Source organism: Acanthopagrus latus, chromosome 18 (genome assembly GCF_904848185.1).
Source record: "Acanthopagrus latus isolate v.2019 chromosome 18, fAcaLat1.1, whole genome shotgun sequence".
Lineage (NCBI taxonomy): Eukaryota > Metazoa > Chordata > Actinopteri > Spariformes > Sparidae > Acanthopagrus > Acanthopagrus latus.
Window position 1 is genome coordinate 14,418,141 of NC_051056.1, and position 23,076 is coordinate 14,441,216.

The following is a 23,076-nucleotide window of genomic DNA, read 5'->3' on the forward strand; positions in this document are numbered from 1 at the left end:
TGATCACTTGTCTTGCCGCTTCGTCTTTGTGGTGCGTTGTAGTTTGCTTCGGAAAAGAGGACAGTATAAATAAAGTTATTACTGCTTTTTTTTATTAAAAAAGGCACAAAGACCTTTGAGGATGTGAAGCTTGGAGAAAATATTATTTCCGCCACTCTGATTGTTTCTTCTCCTTCCTCTTTCACTGAGGGACATGTGCATGTATTAGGCTTCAATCAATAAAAACATGTTGCAAATAAATAAAAAAAAAAAATCACTACAAAAACTGAATATCATTGAGTTTCGCGCTGTTGATTAGCAGGCACAAGGAATTAAAGGCATCTGAAAATAATTGTCCAGCAAGGACTAAATAACGTTAATCACAGCCTCATTATCAGGTGTAGTTTTAGGGTAAGGACTGACTGATTGTTTATGCCTAAACAAATTCATTTCCTGACTGAATAAACAAACTGATCTTAGGACAGCACAATTTCATACTGTTTTACTGTTTATCTGTGGCGGACCCTGCCACCTTTCTAGATACAAACAGTGTTCTGGGGGCCTTACTTTTTCTCTCCGAGAACAGCTTGTTTATTTAGTTATAGAAATAAATAAATATTTCCTAGTTTGTGTTATTACCTCATAATAGAATTATGAGAATGAATTTCTTCTGCAAAACTACACGGCGCCCCCTTTATGTTTCTAACAAACACGCTTGCACACAAGCTTGCGGGGTACGACTCGCGCACACAGACTTTCTCTGAGTTTTCCGTCTCGGTTAAGTTGCGAGGTACTTTACAACTCGGAGCAGAAGCCGAGGATAAACACACGAAACAAGGGTGTTACATTGACAACATGACTGAGAGATTTTTATGCTCCGTACAGTGCCGTGCGCCTCCCCTCCTGTTTCCATCCCTCTTGTTTCCTGCATGGCTCTCTCCCTCGCTTTTTTCTATGCCTGTGTGCCTCGGTGTCCCTCGCCCTCTCTCACTCTCCCTGCCTCTCCATCTGCGCCCTGTGTGTAGGTACATTCCTTCTCCATTAGCTGCTTTCGCTGTACCGGGGGACACCGGCGGGGAAGGTCTGTAGAAATGAGTAAGAGAGAAGGATGACAGGAAATAATAGATGCGGCCGGATGCGTCCACATACCTGAGCTCGCGCTTGAGGCGCTAGAAAATTACAGGGTTTGGAGGGGGGGGATTGTATGGAAAACAAAGACACACATAGCCGCAGCAGGAACAAAATAACACAATAGCTTTGCAGATTGGCAGCGTTGCAGCACTGTCTTTAAGCGGGATTGTTTTGTGCATCTGTAATTATTTATGCGTGTGTGTGTGTATTCATTGTTTTAAGAAAACATGAGGCATCTGCGGGCTTGCTGCTGGTTGGAAAAATGAGCTGCTTTTTAAGTCATCCTTGAAAAAAGCCAAAAAATGAAGAAAAAAAAGAGAAAGAGGCACCTTTGATACATTCCTCTCGCCCGTCACTCCTGCCTGTTTTGATCCCACCACTTTATTTATTCCGCACCTTATTTGCCTGTACTGTTTGTTTGTTCTCCGAGATGAGTTTACAGGGCCCCGAAAATTGGCAAGTGGCGCTTTAAATTCGGTCCGGCCTTGATCGGGTCACGCAGCCTACAAAACAGACAGAGAGGAGCGATGCTCATGCAGACAGCCCTCGCTGTGTTTGTAGAATGTTTCTCCAGAGGGGGAGGCTTTTATCGGGAGGCTCTGGTGTCTGCGTTCAGTCCAAGTCGTTGTCTTCCGGCCACCTATTCTAATTGAGACCGGGACGAAATGAAACAAGGGCCCCCGTCTGATGCCGATGCAGCCTTGGTAATATCCTCGCTGTGTGTCCCCAGCGTGCAGTTTCAATCTCACCCGGTCGGCGTGAGTATGATAGAGGGAGATATGAGCGCATGAGCACCAAGGGGAAAAGGAAAAGAGCGAGAGAGAGAGAAAAAAAAAAAAAAACGTGTGGCAGTAAACAACCTCAGCCTGTTCTCGAAGCGCTCCGTGTCTGCGAGGGGAGTGGTGGGAGATAGGGGATGAGACGAGCTGCAGTGTGTTTGAGGAGAAGCACTCCTCCTCCCGTCTCCTCTGTCTGTCTTTTTCCCTTTTCTCTCTGCGTTCCCTCTCTCCCTGCGAGCCAGCGTGTGTGTATGAGTGGGTGAAACACTGCCACAGTCCTATAGCCTCCCTTGAGACGCTACTTCAAACAGACTGGAGAAGTACTGCCAAGGGTTCACTCGCTGGGTGTGTGTGTGACCGTGTGTGTGTGTGTGTGTGTGTGTGTGTGTGTGTGTGTGTGTGTGTGAGTGCGTGAGTGCATACATCGGCTAGGGTTGTGTCTATACGCACAGATGCTCCCTGTGCCTCTGTTTTTTTCTCTTCGGAGTTGTCATCGACTCTTAAAGGTTTTTTTTTTTTATGTTTTTTTGTTTTTTTTTAGGTTCATTTCATTACATATGCACAGATTCTAAAACAAACTGTCGTTTACTCAAACACTCTCTCGCCGTTTTTTCCTAAACACACATGACGCTCACAGACACACATACAGACAGGCGTAATTAAACCAATCCATGGCGTCTATTACGCGTGAAGGCCTCCCTGCTGTGAGAGACATATTAAAACCAGGATTAGTCCAAAACAATTACAAAATGCTACAGATACTCACTGGATCCCCATGGATGGTGCTGTGTGTGTGTGTGTGTGTGTGTGTGTGTGTGTGTGTGTGTGTGTGTGTGTGTAAATCGCCTCTGTCACATTCTGTGGGCTTTAAACAGGGAACACGGGTTCCTTTGCTCACATTGCTCTCGTGTCTTATGTTTTATTTAATACTTGGCAACTGTTGGCGAGTAAAGGCAGCAGGAACCTTGAAGCGGTATGCAGCACTAAATAAAAACCACTTTGAAAAGTGCAATGGCAATGACTCAAGTCTCATTATATTTCAATATGTGTCGTTATGCTCAAACAGTGATGTGTGCAGTTAAAAGTGTTAGGAGTGCTGACAAGAGGAGAGCGAGCGACAGAGAGAGTGAGAGAGAGTGAGAAAACTGATTTGCTGACACAAATATACAAAACACAAAAGGTGGAGTGACTGATTTGCTCCCATTACCGGATCTGAAAATTCAGTATTTTCGCGCTTCACCTGGAAAGTGCAAAACCATTATCCCCAACCACTGTCGATCCTCATTTTCTTTCTCTTTCTCCCCCCTTCCCTCTTTTTTTTTTTTCCCTGATACATCCTCCTTCCCTGTGGAGCACATTCGAGCCACTACTTCGCCAGATACATTTGCATATTTGTATTGCTTTATTCTCCTCCTCATGCTCTTCTCCACCAGGTCTGCAGACATCACAATGACTTCCAGTATGTCGCACAGTAGAAAAGAGAAACTTACGTCTTGTCTATAAATCATTAAATGACTCGGGCCCCAAGATACATCGCTGAGATGCTTGTACAATATGACACTACTAGAGCTCTTAGATCATCTGGAGTCGGTCTGTTCCTGGAGTTAAAAATAAAAGATAAGGGAATCGTGATGTAGCTACTATACTGTTTTGGAACAAATTACTGAAGGATGTGAGGTGTAAATTTCTATGCACGTGTACATAATTGACATTTTTCTTTTCATGTTCTTTAATTACCTTTTTCCCAGTCTCTCTCACATAAGTATTTGTCTTCGATACTTCAGTTTTAATACAATTCTTGCACGTAAAATGTCAATCGCGGCTGTCGAAACAAACTCCCTCCCCTCCTCCTCCGGCTTTAACTCTTTCTGCCGCCACTCTCCCCTCTCTTTCTCCGCCTCTCTCTCCATCTACCCATCTCTTCCCCCTGCATCCTCTCCGCCTCTCCATCTCCTCCTCGGCAGAAGAAGTGGGAAGTCTACCTGCTGGATAATCCTGCATTACATCCTTAATCCCCTCAGCGTTTTCACACACACACACACACACACACACACACACACACACACACACACACACACACACACACACACACACGTACAGATGCAAGCACACAAACCTATTTGTACATGCGCACACACAATGCTAAACAAAGGATGCAGCTGTTGGAGGGAATTGCACACACCTGCATGTGCGGCACATCTTTCTGCAAACAGTGACGGTTTTAATGAGCCTCCTTTAAAATGTCTTATGTAAGAGTGAAGACATACTGTCGAAGCTTATATCAAAAGCACAGTTTCCCCTGCTGCGACACTCTTCAGATTGAACAAGCAGAGCCTCTGTGGACTGCCACTACAGGGTCTGACATTGGGCTGTCTAAGAATATCTTAAGAAAAAAAAAAAAAAAAAAAAAAGACCAAACCAGAAACATACAGAAAGCGAGAGTGAGGTGGGTGTGTGTGTGTGTTTGTGTGTGCGTGAGCGCGCATCCTCCAGTGGGCGAAGGGCAAAAGGTGAGAGAATCGAGAGCGATGGAAAATAAAAACAGTGTGAGAGATGGAGACAGAGCAGCGGGCGAGAAACAGACAGAGGGAGGAGTGGAGACGGCGGGAGGATGGAGCTCTCCGAGCAGTGGTTCTCATTAACAAGTGGCTCCGGGGTCCAGTCACTTGGCATTGATTTGTTTAAAATCCAAAGCTGAGCCATCGACAAGCTTGGCGTCCTCGAATCGCCCGTCAAAGCCAACAAGTGTGCGCAGATCCAGTCCAACAGCCAATCACGAGTCAAATCACTGATGATACTGTGTCTTTCCTCCAAAACGTACATTATGTTCACAAGTCAGTGAGTCAGATTTGGACATTTTTTTTTTCTTTTTTTAACCAGACAGTCGATGGATACAACAAAAAATCCTTCTAACATCTCCTGTGTGTCTGTCTGGTTTCGCGTACTTTAGAATTCTAGTGCACTTGCATCTCGGTGTGTATGTGTGCTTCTGGCTGAATAGCCTATGAATAGAGGCCATAGTCAATCAATAGCAATCTACGGCCAGCCTTCGCAATGCTAATGGAACTGTGCAAGAGCTGGCATTTGTCCAGTGCCATCACTGCAGCATCAGTCTGAAAGCACACACACGCGCAGGGAAAGGTTAGAGAGACAGGAGGTGCGAGTCACAATGTGTGTCAATAGCAGAAACAAAGAGAGAAAGAAAGCGAGAGAGGGGGTGACACACACACACACACACACACACACACACACACACACACACACACACACACACACAGAATGAATGTGCTGTGTGACATTGTTTAGGTGATCGAGGATGATCGATGGAATCATTTCCGTGCCCCCTCTGCCCCCGCTGCACGGCCCATCTCCCCTCATCTCCCCCTTAAGCTTCGGTCATTAGGAGCATACACAGGCTAATACACATGCAAAAGACTGAGTTTCACTCTGTCATCATCCCTAAGGCAAGGTCACAGCGCCCCATCTCCTCAAAACACACCTTCTGTTTAGTGCAGCAGCTGGAGCCGCTGTCTGGTGTGTGTGTGTGCGATTTTATGTATTCAAACCTGTGAATTGGGATCAGAGAGAGATTAAGGCTGGTAGGGAAAAAAAAAAAAAAAAAGGTTATGCAACTACAGCTTACGTGTTGAGTTACAAAGTGATATAATGAGTCAAGTGTCGCTACACTACAGTGACCTTTACGAGTCCTTTCCACGAGTCCACAGTTCAAACTGAAGATACTGCGCCGCAGTAAATCCCCACTGAGCTGTAAACAGGCCTACGCTGTGATTCAACACCAAAACGGGGGAAGAAAAGGGAGGATGAAGGGAACCGTGATGTTTCTCCATTTAATCACCTCCTCGAGGAAGTGAGCACATTACGACGAGTTAATTGAGGGAAAAGTGACAAAACATTTTAGTCGAACGTGTCACCCACCTCACAAAATTGATGGACGGCTGATGTACTTTTTTTCGGAGAAGTCATCTCGGCACGTTCATCCAAGTAATTTGAAAGTAATAAAACTATCTCGATAATGCATTACCGCCTGCACGAAGTGGGGCTTGAAGTCCTTGCTGTGATTTAAAGGACACGCGTAATCGATATCTTTCTTAAAAAAAAAAAAAAAAAAAAAATTAATGTGACAGCAGGGAATGAATGTACTTCTTTAGGAAGATACTTCTTTTGTCTGACGTACAGAACCTCCCCGTCGGATGAACTCGAGTACCCGACATCGACACCACGAACAGGTACATTTGAATTCAAACTAGATTATCTTCGGTTGGCTTAAAGTACAGAACAAATGGTGAGAAGCTAGTGAAAAGTGGTTATAGCACAAACGCCTGTCCAAACTTTTGAGCCATTCCACCATTTACTAATCATTTCTATCTCGCTTGCTATAGCTACCCACTTCTTTACCCTCAATACTGTTGTCTTGTTCCCATGTATTAGTTTTGGGTGAAACGCATGTAAAACCCCTAACACCCACTACCATGGCACGCTTTCACGATATCAACATGCAAGACGTTACTCTGGTGTGACTCGACGGCATAGTTCAAAAGAGTTTTTTGATCAATTCTTTAGCGACTTCGCTATCTTTCCGCTCACCCACTTGTGTGTAACACCCCTGCGAATAACCGCTGCAAAGAATGCCGTGACACGACAAGGGCAGAGACATAATTGCATGAGGACAGCTCCTCCACTCACAAAAAGGATTTCCAACAGTTGCTTAACAAAAACAACTCCCTTTCGGCGCTTGTGAAACAATCCTATATTTGACCCATTTTTGCTCCAGAGGCAGCACAGCAAACAACCTGTCTTCAGCAGCAGCCCCGCTCTTTTCAAAGTGCCGGATGCAGACTCTCTAAGGCGTGAGCCATTGTCCTCACCCCATCCCTTAAAATCGGTTTCACATCTGTCGCGACGTGACAGCCGGGGATGCAGCCAGTAGCTGGCGGGGCGGAGTGACTCACAGTCTGGGGCTGGAGGAGAGGTAGTCTCTCCTCCTTTTTTATGTTAATATCGCAGACCTGAAGAGAGTCGGGAGAAGGGAAGAAGAGCTGCGGGAAGGAGAACAAAAGAAGGGGTGAATAGTTCAGGAAGCGCGAGTCAGTGTTTTGGGCAGAAGGATATTAAAGATGAAGGGAGGTGCTGTGAAGGAGGAAGCGTGGACGGGAGGCGGCAGCAGCAACAGCAGCAGCAGAGATAGCAGAGAAATGGGGAACATTAGATAAGATGAAGAATGGAATGGAGGATGGTTAGTCGGGTTTCGAGTTTACAAACAACGGCGTGATGAGTCAATGAGTCACCGCCGTCGCTGCTACCCCAGTAGGTATAATGAGGACGTGCAAATGAACGATGGCAAGCCTAAGACAAAACCCCCTTTCCAGCAGAAACGCCGGGATCAATTTGTCACTTCAGCGCGACTGTGATTGTGACACTTTCATCTGTCACATAGTTAGCTCTGGCACGGATCGATCACTTAGAGTGTTAGCGTTGCATGGCTAACAAATGGGACAACACTGCATACCACGCAGCTGCTCTGATTGAGGATATGATGGTTTCTTGCTTAGAGGGAAAATTAAAGGTGAATGAGGATGATGAATAACAGCGTGAAAAAATGTTCATCTTCTTTATTAATATGAGGCATAAAATAAGTGAAAGGATTTAAATGAACTGCGATGTCAGGTTTTGTTTTCTTTTTTCCGTTTTATAAATTGGCTTTTTTAAATGGAGGCAGAAAAAGCCGGGGAGATAAGAGGACAATAACTAGACAGCGTCAGGTGTGGATGGAGGGATGGTTAGAGATATGAGAGGAGTGGGATGTGTTGGGGTATAGGTGACACACATGGCAGCGCCACATGCAGATGGTACACATGGATGAGCAGCCAGGGTAGTGAAGCATAAAACCAGCCAGCTCGCTGATCAGACACACACACACACACACACACACACACACACACACACACACACACACACACACTCAAAAGCATGCTGAGAACACCAGTTAGCTTGCCAGCCCTTTACTCACCCAAATCACCACTGTGAAAATTAATACCTCCAACCGTCCATACAAAAACCAGCCACACAATCCACTAGCAGACACACACACACACACACACACACACACACACACACACACACACACACACATACAGACACACACACACGCACGCAATCTAGAAAATCAATAAGTGCATTAAATATTTAAGTAGGGAAATGCATCCGTAAAATTTGCGAGGAACCCTTTTCGGAACATTTTACATTTAAAGTCGGCTCAATAAAGAACAGTCTTAAGCTCCTAACGTTTTAATATCAGCCGTGTTAATCTTACCGATTTCCTTTCATTTTCCATTTCCTTTCCTTCAAACCGACCTCGAAAACTGAGATTGACCGACTGCTTCTCCATCAGCGTGACACATACAATCATGTACACGCAACCAACCACAGGTTGCGAGACAGGACACGTTGAACAATACTCAACAATAGACCCGCGGTCGCACGTCTCCACCAACCAGTCAGGTTGCAGTTAACATCCATGTCTGTTCCCCACTCATATAAAATACGGTATGTAGTGAGGACTTTTGAGGGAATTTCATAAAATGTATTAAGTGTAGTTCTTGGCAAAATGAAAGTTATCATTATTCTGGTGAATCATTTCCACTGAGAGTATTTCTGCAGGGAGGAAAAAGAGAACGAAAAGAGGAGTGAAGTTGGAGCCGTGACAGCAGACGATACTCTGAACATGAATGTTATTGCTTAAGATTCTGAAACATGGATGTTGCACACGCATGTTCTAACTGGCAGCAGAGGAGATCTACACGATCGGCACAGTATCAAGGTGTGCGCTCAAGGTGCGTTCAAGATCGCTGTCACCAATTGTGTGAAACTGTTGTCATAGTAAGCAATGGATTCTTGAGATTCTGCATCACGCACATCAAATCAGTTTATCCTCGAGTCCTTGTGGATGTATGTGTCAAATAGGAAGAAAATTCCATCAGAGCATTCCTGAGATATTGCATCCATAAGAATGGGATGGATGGATGGATGGATGGACCTCCTGAAAACACAATGCCTCCGGCCATGGCTGTTGCCAGCACAGTGGCATAAAAAAACCCCTCCAAAAAAACCTCTTTTCTCCATGATTCTCAAACATGCACAAAAAGCCATCAAACCGCACATATTATACACAAACGCACAGGCGCTGACGGCCATCCACACAATAAAGCATAGTGCGTCGGGGAGGACACAGGGGGCTGAAAGCAATCTTCCAACTGACCTTGAGTAGGGAGGACAAAACGTGTGATGGAGGGAGAGGGAAAAAAAAAAAAACCAATGCGAGAAGAAGGAGTGAAATACATAATCTATCTCCACTGGCAGAGGGAAACAAATGCTTTCACTGAGATTGAGGACACGTCGCCCTCACACATAGACACATACACACACACACACATACATTTATATATATATACACACACACACACACACGCATTTTGGCTTAAAGAACACTGGATGGGAAACTGAAGGCAGAGAGACAGTAATTTCTTTTTCCTTTTTTTTCCAAAGCGGGAGGGGAGCAGAGAGAGAAAGTGCGGCGAAGAAAAGGAGACGAAGGAGGAAGAAAGGGGCGAAGCAGTGGGTGGAGAGAATAGAGGAGTGGGTAGAGAGGCCAAAATAGGTGGAAACAAAGAGGCAGAGGGAGCGAAGCAGACAGAGACAGATGGACGGAGTAAAGAGAGGGAAGGGAGAAAGAGAGAGCTGACTGCTAGTGACCGGCCTTTGTAGATGACTGTCGTTGCTCACTTTCGAGTCAGCTTCACTGAGGCAAAGTCTTAATGACTCACGGCCCAATACTCCGCATAATCAAGCTGAGCATGTGTGTGTCTCCGCATGCGTGTGTGTGTGTGTGCGTGCGTGCGCGTATGAGCCACTAGTCTTATAACAGAGAACTTTATTACCATCTGTTCCCACACATGCTTATTTGTTTAGCCGTGACACGCACGTCTTCTTCAATCGCTTTGCTATTTTTTCTCTCTCTCCCACTCTGTGCCTCTTCCAATCACCTCTCCTTTCGTGTCCTCGCCTCCCCTCTGCCTCGCTCCCCATGTGGCGTGGCGGGCTCCTGTTCCAATAAATGAAGTCCGGCCCCCCCAAAAAATTTAAAAATCAAATAAATAAATCACTCCCATTATCTCAGTGGCTCTCTAACTACCTCGCCCGCTCGTCTGTTGCATTGAAATGAAATCACGCTCCGGCCATTTTAATCAAAACAGCATTTGTGTGTCCATGTCAGCCTGTGTCACTCACTGTGTGTGTGTGTGTGTGTGTGTGTGTGTGTGTGTGTGTGTGCGTGTGTGTGTGTAATGTGAGGTCTCAGTACCTGTAGAGGCCATTAGGTGGAGCTGGTGCCTGACTGAGAAGAGAGAGAGAGGGAGGGAGAAAGCGAGCGAGAGCTGAATGAAAAGGGGAAGGGAGGGCTCGCTCTCTTCTACCTGTTATCACCAATTTTTTTTTTCCAGCAGTGTGTTTTTTTGAAGGTGTCCAACTGTGTGTTTGTGGGCCGGGATCGCTTTTGTCCAGAGGCATCGATTACTCACGGTACGCTGAGTATCACTTGGTCGTTGTAGTATGTTATTGGTTGTAGGCCAAAAAAAAAAAATGATAAAAAAAAGAATAAGGGAAAAAAGAGAAGAAATGGGTGGGTGAAATGGTGTCATGAGCATGACGCTTTTTGAGCCAAAAAGCGTACGGTATGAAAATCCCTTTCTTTTTTTATTTTACACTCCATACATTTTAATTAGTCAGAGCAGGTGAAGCACAGGTGTAGCTAATAACATTAATGACATCTGGATCACCTTTATTTTTAATGCAGTGTTAATAATTACACCTCCACAGTCTGTGGAAGTGGAAATAACTGACAGATTTTACCCTCAACTTAAAACCAAAATGCCAGATGAGGAGTGACGTTTGCACTCACATGCGTTATTCAGCGGGAGCTCCTCTTTTGATTTTCTTTTTTTTTTTTTACTTTTTGTGAAAGCGAGGAGGGATGGTGGGAGGGTGGGTGGGATGTTGACGGGGGGGGTCAAATCAACCAGACTCACTGTGAAATTTGTGACAAGATCTAAAAATAAAAAAAGAAAAGAGAGAGAGAAAAAAAAGAAAAAGCCGACAAACACACACCCTTTCTCGGATTCGCGAAAAAACATGCAGACACGCGCACCTGTGCGACCACAGACCTCGTTGGCAGTTCAGAGGGAAAAAGGGACGGTAGCCTGGAGGAAGGGCAGGTGTCCACAGATGGAGCTCTCTCTGTCTCTCTCTCCCTATTTCTCTGCCACAGATGGACCCAATCACACCTATTTCTCTCTCACATGCCCTATAGCAGCATAATCAGCATGAGAGAGAGAGAGAGAGTGTGTGTGTGTGTTTCCGTCTGACGTGTCACATGAGATGGGTGTCTCCTCAATGAGTCTCTAAATTTGCATGCGTTGAGTGTGGTTTAGGCCTACAGCTGACCACGTGGGTGTTTACTGTGTGAAGGAGTGGCTGCTCCAGTGTGGAAATGCCAGACTTCTATCAATCTATCAGTCCGCTTAAAGTGCGTGTTACTGTCAATGTGTGTGTGTGTGTTTGTGTGTGTGTGTGTGTGTTTCCATGTTCCCCGAAAAACACACACCGGTGTTGCAGAGCCCTGAGATGCAAAAGTATCTGCTGGCTCGGGATAACATTTCATTTCATTTCACATTTGCATGTTTGGTGACAGCTGAACACGTATGAGGTGGCCTGCAGAGGGTCTGTCTGTCTGAGACGGTGGGGGGTCCCACCAGCCAATGGGACCACCCGCTCCGTAAAGCAGGAAGTGAACAACTGATCTGTCATCTGTCTTCATAAACCCACCAGTCAGGACCCTCCTAATTAGTCACCATGGAAACCATGGCTAATTCCCTGGTCTGCCATGCCAATCACGTCCTGTCTGTGGCAGCAATCAGAAAGGCACATTTATCCACCGCTGGGCCGGATCCGTGTAACAGATGTGTGTGTGTGTGTATGTGTTGGTGAGTGTCTTTGTGTGTGTGGGCGGTTCGGGGAGCCTGTGTGTGTACAAGTGTGAGAGCTCGTGAAAGGCCTGTATTTCCTTAGACAATGTTGCCTTTATGTTTTTTGGATAAAAAAAAAAAAGAACAACCCCATATTACGCCTGTCTAGCTTGTAAACTCAAAAAACGTTTGTTCAGAAAGGAGGCAGATGTGTCGGAGTTGCTGAGAGGGGTGTGTGCCGTGTTGTGATTGTCTGTGGGAACTGTTTGATTAGCTTGACGAGTGCTAGCAATCCCCTCACACCCACAAAGCAATCAAACAACTATTATACGGCACGCACACGAGCGCAAACACACGCATAGACATGGATATACTGCAGACGCGCTTAACCTTTTTCTCTCTTCCTCGAGGTCAAACTGTTTTGTCAAACAACACGACCCCCTGCTGCTCCCGAATAACCTGCACGTTCGCACTCGCCGCTCACAACAAATCAGACCATTTGGAATTTGAAATCAAATCCACATCGCATCTAAATATTCAGCCAATTAATCAGCGTCGGATTAGAAAGGCAAATACCTCGAAAATAACCTTGTAAATGCTGAGGGAACGACACGTATGAATAAATTATGGATTGGGGTGGAACAGGGGCAACGCGTGTCCCGTCCGTTTCTCGCCATCAGCTACCTGTCAATCAGTGTAATTACCATCAACTGGAATGTGCTCACCAGAAAAGCTGGGGGCCGACACGCAAGGGCGCACTTAGGTACGCACCAACTTCAAATCAATGGCCGATAAACCCACACGGACACACTCACACACACACAAAATCACAGGTGAGCAGAATCGCCTATATGCAGCGCACACTGGCATTCACGGATGCCAATCATAACTTCAAGCGCACATCAAAGCCAAGTTCTATTCAGATGTATGCCGTTTGATCACCGCCTCCACCTCGTACACACATTCTCACACACACACACACACACACACACACACACCGCCGTATGTGCACGTAACCTACATTACAGTGAGGCGCTGCAATCCGAGATGCATAGGTTGAAAGACAATTCAAGATGTTTTTTTTTCTGTTTGAGCGTGTGTGTGTGTGTGTGTGTTCACCCACGGCGGAGGAGACACAGGGATCGGCTCGAGTCAAGTTACAGTGACGCTCCATTGTTCCATACACTGTTGTCTGGAGAGGAGGATAAAGCACAATGCCATCTGGCTGCTGTGGTGACAAAGAAGCATCCGAGGGGTCTTACCTGTCTCGTGGGAGAGGGTCTTGGTTCTTCCTGTGTTGCCTGAGTGATGCATCGCTCCGTACTTGTCTCTATTTCTGATTAACCCTCTACCCTTATCTCCTCTCCTCCACACTCCACTCCTCTCCGCTCCCTGAAGAGTCCTCTTTTCTTGATTCTCAATCTTTTTTGCGCCCTGTTCTCTCCCCCCTTTTTGACAAAAAGTCCTTGCTGCCTGTTGTCTCTCCCTCCCTTCAGCCGGCGTGTCTTCTTCTTCTTCACTCTTGTTGCCCTTTTTCTTCTCCCCTCTCCGTCTGTTTGCGGTGAGCTCTGCGAGGCACAATCCGCTAGCTGAGTGCTGGAGCACCGCGCAGGAGGAGAGAGAGAATGAGGAGAGCGAGAGAGAGAGAGCGAGAGGGAGATGGAGCGGGAGCGCCGAGACGCACACACACACACTCACGCAGTGTGTGGATCGACACACACTCGCGCACGTGTAGCTGTTGCACTGCGGAGACGAACCCTCACACACCAAAAAAAAAAAAAGGATGAGCGCAATGCCCTGCACTGCTTTCTACTCTTTTTCCGGGAGACTGCAGGTCTTTTTTTGTCTCCCTCCCTGTTTTTTCTTTTTTTTTTTTTTAGTCCTCAGTCCTGCTTTTTGCTCAATCCGTCACAGATCAAGGCCGGCTCGGGCGTGAGGGAATGGATGGATGAGAAGACACTGAGAGTGAAAAAGAGAGTGCCTTTCAGCCTGTGGCAGGCAGAGCAGAAGAGAAGGAGAGATGTGGCTGCGGCTCCATCCTCCATCTGCCCACAGCTGAGACTGAGAGCAGACTCAACACATACACACTCACCCGCTCTCTCTCTCCTCCTCTCTCTCTCTCTCTCTTTCTCTCTCTCTCTCCCAGCAGCGCTGTACCACCGAGATGGAGGGGGAGGAAGGACGACGGCGGGAGCTAACGAATGAGCCAAAGGGAGAGGGGAAAAAGGGGTAGGGGTGAGACAGTGAAAGAAGGAGAATGTAGTGGTAGATAGAGGGAGGAGGAGGAGGAGATGTAGGAGGAGGATGAGGAGGAGGAGGAGGTGGCAACAAGGGCGGGTGAAAGCGATGGAGCCCACGAGCGCCAGAGAGAGTGAAAGAGTGACAGAATCATGGGAATGTGACAAAGCATGCACATCAAAGGCGAAGGGAAAAGAGAAAGAGAGAGACAGGGAGAGGAGAAAAGGAGAAAATGAGACACAGGAGAGAGGAGAGGAGAGGAGAGGAGAGGAGAGGAGGGGGCAAGGTGGACGGAGAGGGAAGACGGGGGTAGAAGGAGAAAAGACAAGGCGGTGAAGCGGAGCGCGGGGGAGGGAGGAAGGGCAGAGGACACTGCGGCGATGAGGCCAGTAATATGTCAGATCTCACATGGGCGCTGCTCGCAAAACAGGGGAGGAACAATGTCAAACAATGCTGGGGAAGGGAAAACTCCTGCCCTGCAACCAAACATCAAACGAGGGAGAAATCCATTTCATTTTTCATTTTCGGAGGATAAATGATAAACGATTTTGTCCTCTAACTAGAAAGGCGCGGATAAAACCGAAGCATCGCGCATCCTAATAGCTAAATCAGGCGGCTGACACAGAGGAGGCTCGTTCCTCTCCTCTCTCCGTCTCCCTCAGCCACCGGCTCAGGTGGCAGGTTACCAGGTGAGTGAAGGTCCTCCCGGCGCCCAGCAGAGGGCAGACATCATGTCACCTATCAACCAACAGGCTGAGGGCATCTCCGGCTCAGACGTATTAACATAATCCCACATTACTGAACACATTGATCAACATTCGGTAAGCATTTGACACATCGCTTAAGTCACTTATTAGACATTATGCATCGAGACAGGCCCGCATCATCGAAGCTGTTCATCATTTAGCGCACACTTAGGCATAATTCTACATGACTAAGAAGAATGATATTTAAGCGAGTTAATGGAGAGACTGTCTGGAATATTAGTGTGTTTTTGTCTGGAAAGCGAAGGTTTCCTCGAAGAACGCTGACACAGAAACAAAAAGTAGACATTGATCTAGGAGCGAAAACACACACTGACAGGCACCGAGCTGGGGGCACATTCAGAGGAGAGACTATGGCTGACAAAAGGCAGGTGTGTGTGTGTGAATGTCTGGAGCGGTGTGTACTGTATAGTGAAGAGGGGAGGAGGAGATGAGCGGTAAAGGCCAACCCATGAGCCACCGCTCCAGAGGGCCGCTGTCAGCCTCGTTCTCTACCTCTCCATGTGACATTCTCAGACGCCATCTATCATCCTCAACGAGTCGCAGATGCACACAAGGCAACAACGCCGCGGCACCCCGGCGCACGCGCGCGCACACACTCACACATGCACACACACAAACACACACACACACACACATATTTCGTGGTTGCCATGTGTGAGCACGTACGCACATGCTCGCACATATGTACACATATATCAGAGATGCACACTCACAAAACCTCGGGCTCCCTGGGCGCACACACACTATCATACACAGGTGTTGAGGCTCTGAGAGAGGGGAGGAGGGCGGATGGGGGGTGGGGGTGGTTTGCAGCTATGACTTCATCATATTAAAGTTGAGAGTGCGGCCCAGGTAGAATCAGCGGGAGAGCAGGAGGAGACGCTGGATTTCTAGATGAGGTGCACGTCAATTTGTCATGATAAAAAAACCCATCTGAGACAGAAACAAATTGCTTTCTTGACAACACCTTGTAATACTCCATCATGCACACGTACACACACATACACGCGGGGCCCCCCGTGCACGTATGCATACACACACACACGCACGCACGTGAAACATAGAGTGATACATTTTCTCATGCAGGTTATTTATCAATGCCATTCAGCAGCATTATACCTGGCATATCTGTATAACCGTATCTATTAAATGTATATGCGAGGCTATACAAGGCTCCCTTTCAGCGTGATACACTGGAGAGTCCATTCAGCTCGGTGCACTGCAGTGTGGAGGTCATGAGGCAGGTAGGATGTGAGGAGAAGGAGAGCGGCGTGTTAAGGGAGCGCGTACGTAAAGGTCGTGCAGATGGAGGTGAGCAGGGATCGTGTAACAGCATGAGACGCAAAACCTCTTTACTTTCTTTTTCTTCATTGCATTATTATACTCTTCGGTTAATGCTGCCTTTCTCAAACTCAAACTAGGCAGTTTCAATTGCAAGCTGTCAATATCCACACTTGTAGCTTGGTATCTGGCTTTCTCTTTTTTTTTTTTACTTCTAACACACCCCTTTCTTCCCTCCAGTTACAGTTTTTTGTTCTTTTTCCCTCCGTACCTTCTCTTGTCCCCCTCCTGCTTCTCCTCCTCCTACCCGAACTGAGACACCAAAGGGAGAGCGGGCGAAGCGAAAGGGGGGGGGGGGGTAGATTGTGAAGAGAGGGTGGGGAATAGATGGAGAGAGAAGGTGTGCTGTAAGGTGCCCCCATGGGTTGAACATGGTCATTTGTCATGAGGCTGAAAGCTTAAGAAAAGACTAGTTAACCTTTACAGCTGATCCCCGTGAGACGCAGGGGAAAAAAAAAACACACACACACACACACACACACCAAAAAAACACAGCCCAGCAAAACACCTCCAGGAGAATGAATGCGCACACACATGCGCACGCTCACGCATGAACGGCCCCTTGCAGCAGTCTCCCAAGTCCTGAATCGATAGCGGTGAGACCAAGAGAGGCAAGAGGGGGTAACCACTCTTTTCACCACTACCCTCCCCTCCTTCCCCCGACTCTTTTCCCCCAGCGAAAAAACTCCTTGTTTCTTTCTTTCAGTCCCCCCGCCCCCCCTGCTCCCATCCTTGTCATGCCCACACCCTGTCAGGGTAATTAATCACCTTGTGCTAATGAGCTATTAACTAATGACAGATTGACATGCCTCTGCCTGTGTGCGCATGTCTGAGTGCATGTCAGTGTGTCTGCGCGAGCATGTGCGAGTGTCGCCGGAGCCACCCTCAGCACACTAATGTGATTAATAAGGTTAAGCTCTTATTAGGGAGGGAGCGCAAAGAAGTAGACGAGGCGCGCGCACACAGACAGAAGTCCACGAACACAAATACAAAACACCACAAATTGAATGACTAGTGTCGGGGTCTGCTGCGCGTCTGAGTATAAATAAAAACTAGGCCATGGGAGGAAAAATAACATCAGATGCTTTATACCTTTCACCATATATTCTCATTACCAACAGGCTGACTCTGCTGCACACTAATCACATCTCAGGGAGTAATGCACATCGCCGCGACCTGAGCTGCAAACGGGGGCCTAAATGGAAAACCCTACAAGCCGCTTGTTGTTGCCCCTCTGTCGACATTTTCGGATGTTTGTCGACACTTTTTTTACACTCATTCCAAGCCCATGGAGATCAACAGAGCGTTTGCACATTTCTTCCTTCTTTTTTTTTGCAGTTTGTGACCAGTAAAATTGAAAAAAAAGAAAAGAACCCCCCCCTCAACTCTCTGTCCTCCCCTTCACCTTCAAGACTGGTTTCAGCACCGTGGACAGCTCCACAAAGCAGCCACTTTATGAACAAAATCTGAGGCATCCTCAGAACAATGTCCTTGTTTCGGCACACAGCGTGATACCCTCCTTCTTTGTTGTAACACTCACGCCCTAATAGACTGTGTATCAAACAATTACAGCAGAAAAAGAGAGGCACTACATCAAACTGTAGCACAAATGGGAAAGTGTTGCTTGAGACAGGTAGTTACAGTAAGAAGAGGCCCGTACCTGGAGTCTGTTTAATCAGATGTATTGGACTCTAAAGCCTCTGCTTTCCAATTCCGAGGGAGATGTAGTTACAGCGAGATCATCTGATACTCAGGAGAATCCTTGCACTATATAATAGGGGAGCCTCACCTAGCTGCTGCACATGTGTGCTGCATCCATGCTACTTACGAGCGCGCCAGCATATGCGCCGTACAGTATGTGCCCCTGTGTGCCTCTGACCTAACAGCGAGTCCCTCCGGAGAAGTTTTGGCGCATACCTCGCCTCATTTGCATTCTCGCAGCGCTCTCATTTTTTTTCCGTGGCTTTAGAAGTGAACAGCTGCTTAATGGTCATAGCTCTTCAGAGACAGGACATTGGGCAGCACAGAGGGGGTAAGCCAGGGTTTCTGCACTGCCAAATACACAAAAACACACACACGCACGCACGCACACACACACATGCACGGGTGCCAAGGCGTAGGCATTCACGCTGAGGCACACACCAGGTAAAGCCTGGTTCAGCTATGGTTCTGAGAGCGAGAAGTGACCATTTAGCAGATGTTTTCCATTCCCAGCAGTGACTTTGGAGGCTTTTCACACTGTTGAATTTAACTACAATGGAAAACAAAGCAAGCCACACATGCATTATACTGTAGCTGACGTGACAACAAGGGAGAGAAATCCTTATCCTTCCTCAGGATGGCAAAAAACCCACAATACCGCTGTTTGAATTTGTGCTAATGTATGTTGTGTGTTAAGAGTTCATTTTTGTAGCGCTCCATATTCTAAGCAACTGATTGCAGTGCAAAAAAGAAAAAGAAAAAAGACAAAGATGGATGGATGGAAGGAGCAGCGGAGGGTGTTTGTAAAAGCTGATTTAAAAAGCAAAAAAGAGGATTGGGGCTGGAGGTTGAGTGCTTTCTCTAATTCTTGTGGAGCTCACAAATTCAAATCAGCAATTTGAACCCTGCACCACAGACACACGCCACACTGACAAAACCACATCAAATAGCCTTCATCTCCACGCTCATCTGACTGTTTGACTTGAGCGAGCAGCACACAGATGGGTCGTGTTTCATGAGATGCCAAAAGAAGGGATTTGGTGAAATAAAAAGAGGAGTGAGAGAAGTTTTTCGCTTCGCAGCGGAGAGTGTGGAGAGCCGTCCTGGTTCCTCAGTTTCTCCTCAGTCGGGAGCCTCACGTTTTGACCTTCACACCTCTAGTGTGATTCAGATGTTGTTTTTTGACAAAGCACATTGTCAAGAGCAGGTCAGCGTGGTGTACGCAAAGAGCGACCTGATTTCTTGATTGGCAGGTTTATTGGCCCACAAATCAAAGCTGTTTGGTTACCAGAGCTATAAAAAAACATAAGAATAGAAATTTGAAATCGATTTGATCTAATACTAAAAAAAAAAAAAAAATATGAAAACAAATAATTGGATATGTCTGTTTTGACTTAACTGGGATAAAAACAGTAATGTGTTGAACATCTCTGAAGAAAAATTGTCAAATTATCAAACAGCAAGTATGTACAAACATGTAACTGATGTTGTGTAATTTTCTTCAGCGGCCTCTCTTCAAGGTCAATAAATTGTTTTATTAGTTTGATTGACTTCAGTTACTCATTTTCTAATTTTATGAGACTTGCTATTAAAAATAAGTTTGTACTGGAGACATATTTGTGAAGTTTTGAAGTTTTTTGTGGTGTTCTTCACTGGGATGCTAGGATTAGTGTTAGTGTTGGATTGGTTGGACTTTTGGGATTTTTGTTTTCTGAGTTCTATAACAATTACTAATGTCTTTTGAAAAGATAACATAGAGGATCATCTCTTTGTTTGTGAATGTCTCTTTGGCAAATGATGAAAGAACATGTATTTGTTCATGCATAGCCCATATAACATGCAAAGCACTAAAGCAGACATATCATGCTCATTTTAAAGTTCATAATTGTATTTTGATTTACTACTAGAATACGTTTACAGGCTTTAACGCTCATAAACACATTTCTCATACTGTCCTGTAGCTCTGTATTCCCCCTTGTTTTAACTCCTGTCTCCATCAAATGTCTGGTCCAGCCTGTGGCAAAAAGAAGAGTTCGCACTACAATACATTCCTACATATTTAGCTTTAATAAAGTCAGGGGAGAAGAACAATCAAGAAGTACGATCAAAACCATTAGGAAGTAAAGACAATCACAGCAAAACAACAAATTTGATGTCAAACACCTGCCTCATGGTACACAACAATCTTGTTTCCGGCAAGCCCAGTAAATGGCCTGTAGTTTTGCATGAGTGAGAACAAAATCTATGTCAAATTACGGCAAATATGGTAAACATAATAGCATCTGTATACCTGCCGATTTAATTCGTCTATAAGGTTACAAAACAACAACAATCTGTATCAACATCTGTTTGTGATCAGCCTGCTGCAAACCATGATGGCTAACCTGGCAGCGTTGGTATATCAGTAGACCACTTGATCAAACACGTGCGTGTAGTTGTAATTCATGAGTGCTGGATTGGAGACAGTGCACAAACTTTTTAAAAACCCAAACTTCTCAGATAAAAGTCTATCTTTCCTCTTCTCCTCTCCCGTATCTTGAGTTAAATGTTGCTACCCGCGGCTGCTTTTCTTCCTCTGAGTCGATTCTGTCAGGCAGCATTTCCTATCAGGGAGTAGAAATCCTGCTGCTTTCACTGTGATTGGCAAACAGGTGGAGCTGCCACTACTTAGGCTCAAAAACAAAGTGCCTTAAACTCCTGACCACAGTCGAGCTGCATTGCGTGACACAGCATTCATCTTGCAGCTCCAATTATTGTTGGAAGCCTGTTGCCTTTAACTTGTAGTTTAGTGCTAAACGGTCTAGTTTTCTTTCAGGTGGGGTGTAAAACTTTCCTCGAGGGCTCACTTTTTGTGGTTGGCAGTAAAATTTGGCTGTAGTCGGAACAGGACCGGTAGCACCATGCATGGGCGCAAATGCCCTGAGTGAAAAGAGAAAGCACACACACACACACACACACAAAAATACACAAACTTCAGATGCTCAGATATCTGGAAGATGATGAGGAGCCCAGAGGGTTTGGAAGGAGCCAGACAGGATAAGCGAGGGACAGGACAGCTCTAACATAGAGACAAATGACCTCCCGACATCCCAGCCATGGCGGGTCCGAGGAGAACAGGCTAAATAAAAAAAAAAAACAAAAAAAAAAACGCCTGGATATGGGGAAGGAGAGGAGGCAAAAAGACGCAGAAGGAGAAAAGGAGAGCCCGATCAAACACGAGGATTGATGGGGCTTGTAATTTCTGCTTTTTCTGCCTGATAAAGATGATGAATCCCTCTGTGGGGATATTTAATCAGACTCCGACAAACCTGTCGCGGGTATGAAAACCGGCACAGTGCAAACAAACACGAAGCCCGTGCGTATCCCCGTGTGACGCGGGAGCGCACACGTAAATTCTTATAATTCGGAGCTCAAGGAAAAGTTTGGGTGTCCCTCCAGAAATAAACCTTTATGGGAAAAGATGCACAGTGGTAATTAGTTACGATTGTACGAGAACGCACGCATGTATTTTCCAGGAAGCAAGCGATTGATTTCCAGCCGGAGAGAGTGAGTGTGTGTGTGTGTGTGTGTGTGTGTGTGTGTGTGTGTGTGTGTGCGCGCATGTGTCTGTTTGCGTGTCCTTTGCTGGCTCTTTACTGGGCATGAATGCTGCCTCTTTACCAGACCGAATAGATTACAATGCCTATGCCATGCAGATCAATACGCACAAGCTATGGCCAAATTAATTGCTTGTGACAACGCGAGGGGAAGAGCACGGAACTTCTGAGAGGAGGAATCGGCCTTGGATGGAGGAGCACACTGTAAATGCGGAGTGTGTGTGCGCGCGTGTGTGTGTGTGAGAGCTCTTTGTCTGAGTGAATTGTGCATGCCTGAAATAGTCATTGTTAGTCAATAAGCAATTTCTATGTGAGCGGCTCGCAGTATGTACACTCTATTAATTCATTTGCAGTGGATGTCCTTGGAATTTCTGAATAAAATTAAAAAAAAAAAAAAAAAAAAAAACGAAATCCAGAAAAGAAGAATGTCCAAAAAGAATAGCGAGGGAGACAAAAGGGAGGCAGAGGGAGGAAAAAGAGGGGGAAAACAGTTAGTTTGAGGGTGGGGGGGGGTTCTGTCTTTATGATGGATAGATCGAGAGAATAGGGGCTCCCAGAAGGAGAAGTGTAAAAATAGGATAGCACCTCTCCCTCGACACCTCTCCTCTCTGCCCATTTATCCAATCACGAGCCTCCTATCGCTCTCCCTCCCTCCTCCTGCTGTCCTTTCACCTATGACTTCACCCCCCCACCCCCCCGCTCTCCCTTTCCTTCCCCATCTCCTCCTCGGTGTCTTCTCCACAACAGCATCCTTCCTCCGTCCTCAGTGTCCATTTACTCATCCACTCACACCTACACCCGACACAGACATGAGACAAAAAAACCTCTCCATCCCACTGGGTTTCCTCCTTCATCGCACTCGGCTGTAGAGGCTTTAAAAACTTTTTCTTTTTTTTTTCTTTTACTGCGCCGATCCCAGATGACACACTTACACAGTAAACTTTGACTTTCTTGATGAAAAACCTATATTTACACCCGGGGACCGCTCGCAGAGCCTCGTGTCCTTTTTTAACTCCGTTGCCTCGCCCCTGCTTTGCATTCATGCTGCTGCACAGATTCAACACGTTCAAGCTAGCGGTCTATGAGGGATACTAATGGAAGCCGTTCAGAGCACCACTTATTGTCCTGTGTGTCTCAAATGCTCAACAAGCCAAACAGCCCTGAGACCACTAAAGGAATGGAAACAAGTCCTCCACCACCACCACCACTTCACACAAGTTTTTCACCCAAGTCTCACTTCCATTCTTACTCTGTCCCCTCCGATATCTATCACTTTCTCACTCATTAACCACACCCCAACCCCTTCCCCCCTTCCACCCCTCCATCGCCGCCCCTCCATCCCTCTTCCTCTCTCCGGAGAGGAAAAACAAACAGCTGTCAGGGTCAGGCTTGCAGATGAATTCCAAATGACTTTGAAGGGCAGAGGGGCCGACCAACTTTCTCCAGAGAAGCGGCCAGATACAAACACGACGCGCACGTGCTGGCATCAAATAAACATGGCGCGCTC

At 46.3% G+C, this 23,076-nt stretch overlaps 1 protein-coding gene across 2 annotated transcripts in view; it reads right to left on the reverse strand.

Moving 5' to 3' along the window:
- tenm2 (teneurin transmembrane protein 2) overlaps positions 1–23,076 on the reverse strand; it is a 253,418-nt gene that overhangs the window by 100,912 nt on the left and 129,430 nt on the right. Inside the window, exon 1 of one of the 2 annotated variants that reach the window (XM_037077579.1) lies at positions 13,189–13,946. The exons of the other annotated variant lie outside the window; for it this stretch is intronic. Coding sequence (XP_036933474.1) covers positions 13,189–13,240 — 52 coding nt within the window. The 5' untranslated portion in view covers positions 13,241–13,946. Of the gene's footprint in view, positions 1–13,188; positions 13,947–23,076 lie in introns of those variants that run through there. 2 annotated transcript variants of the gene reach the window in all.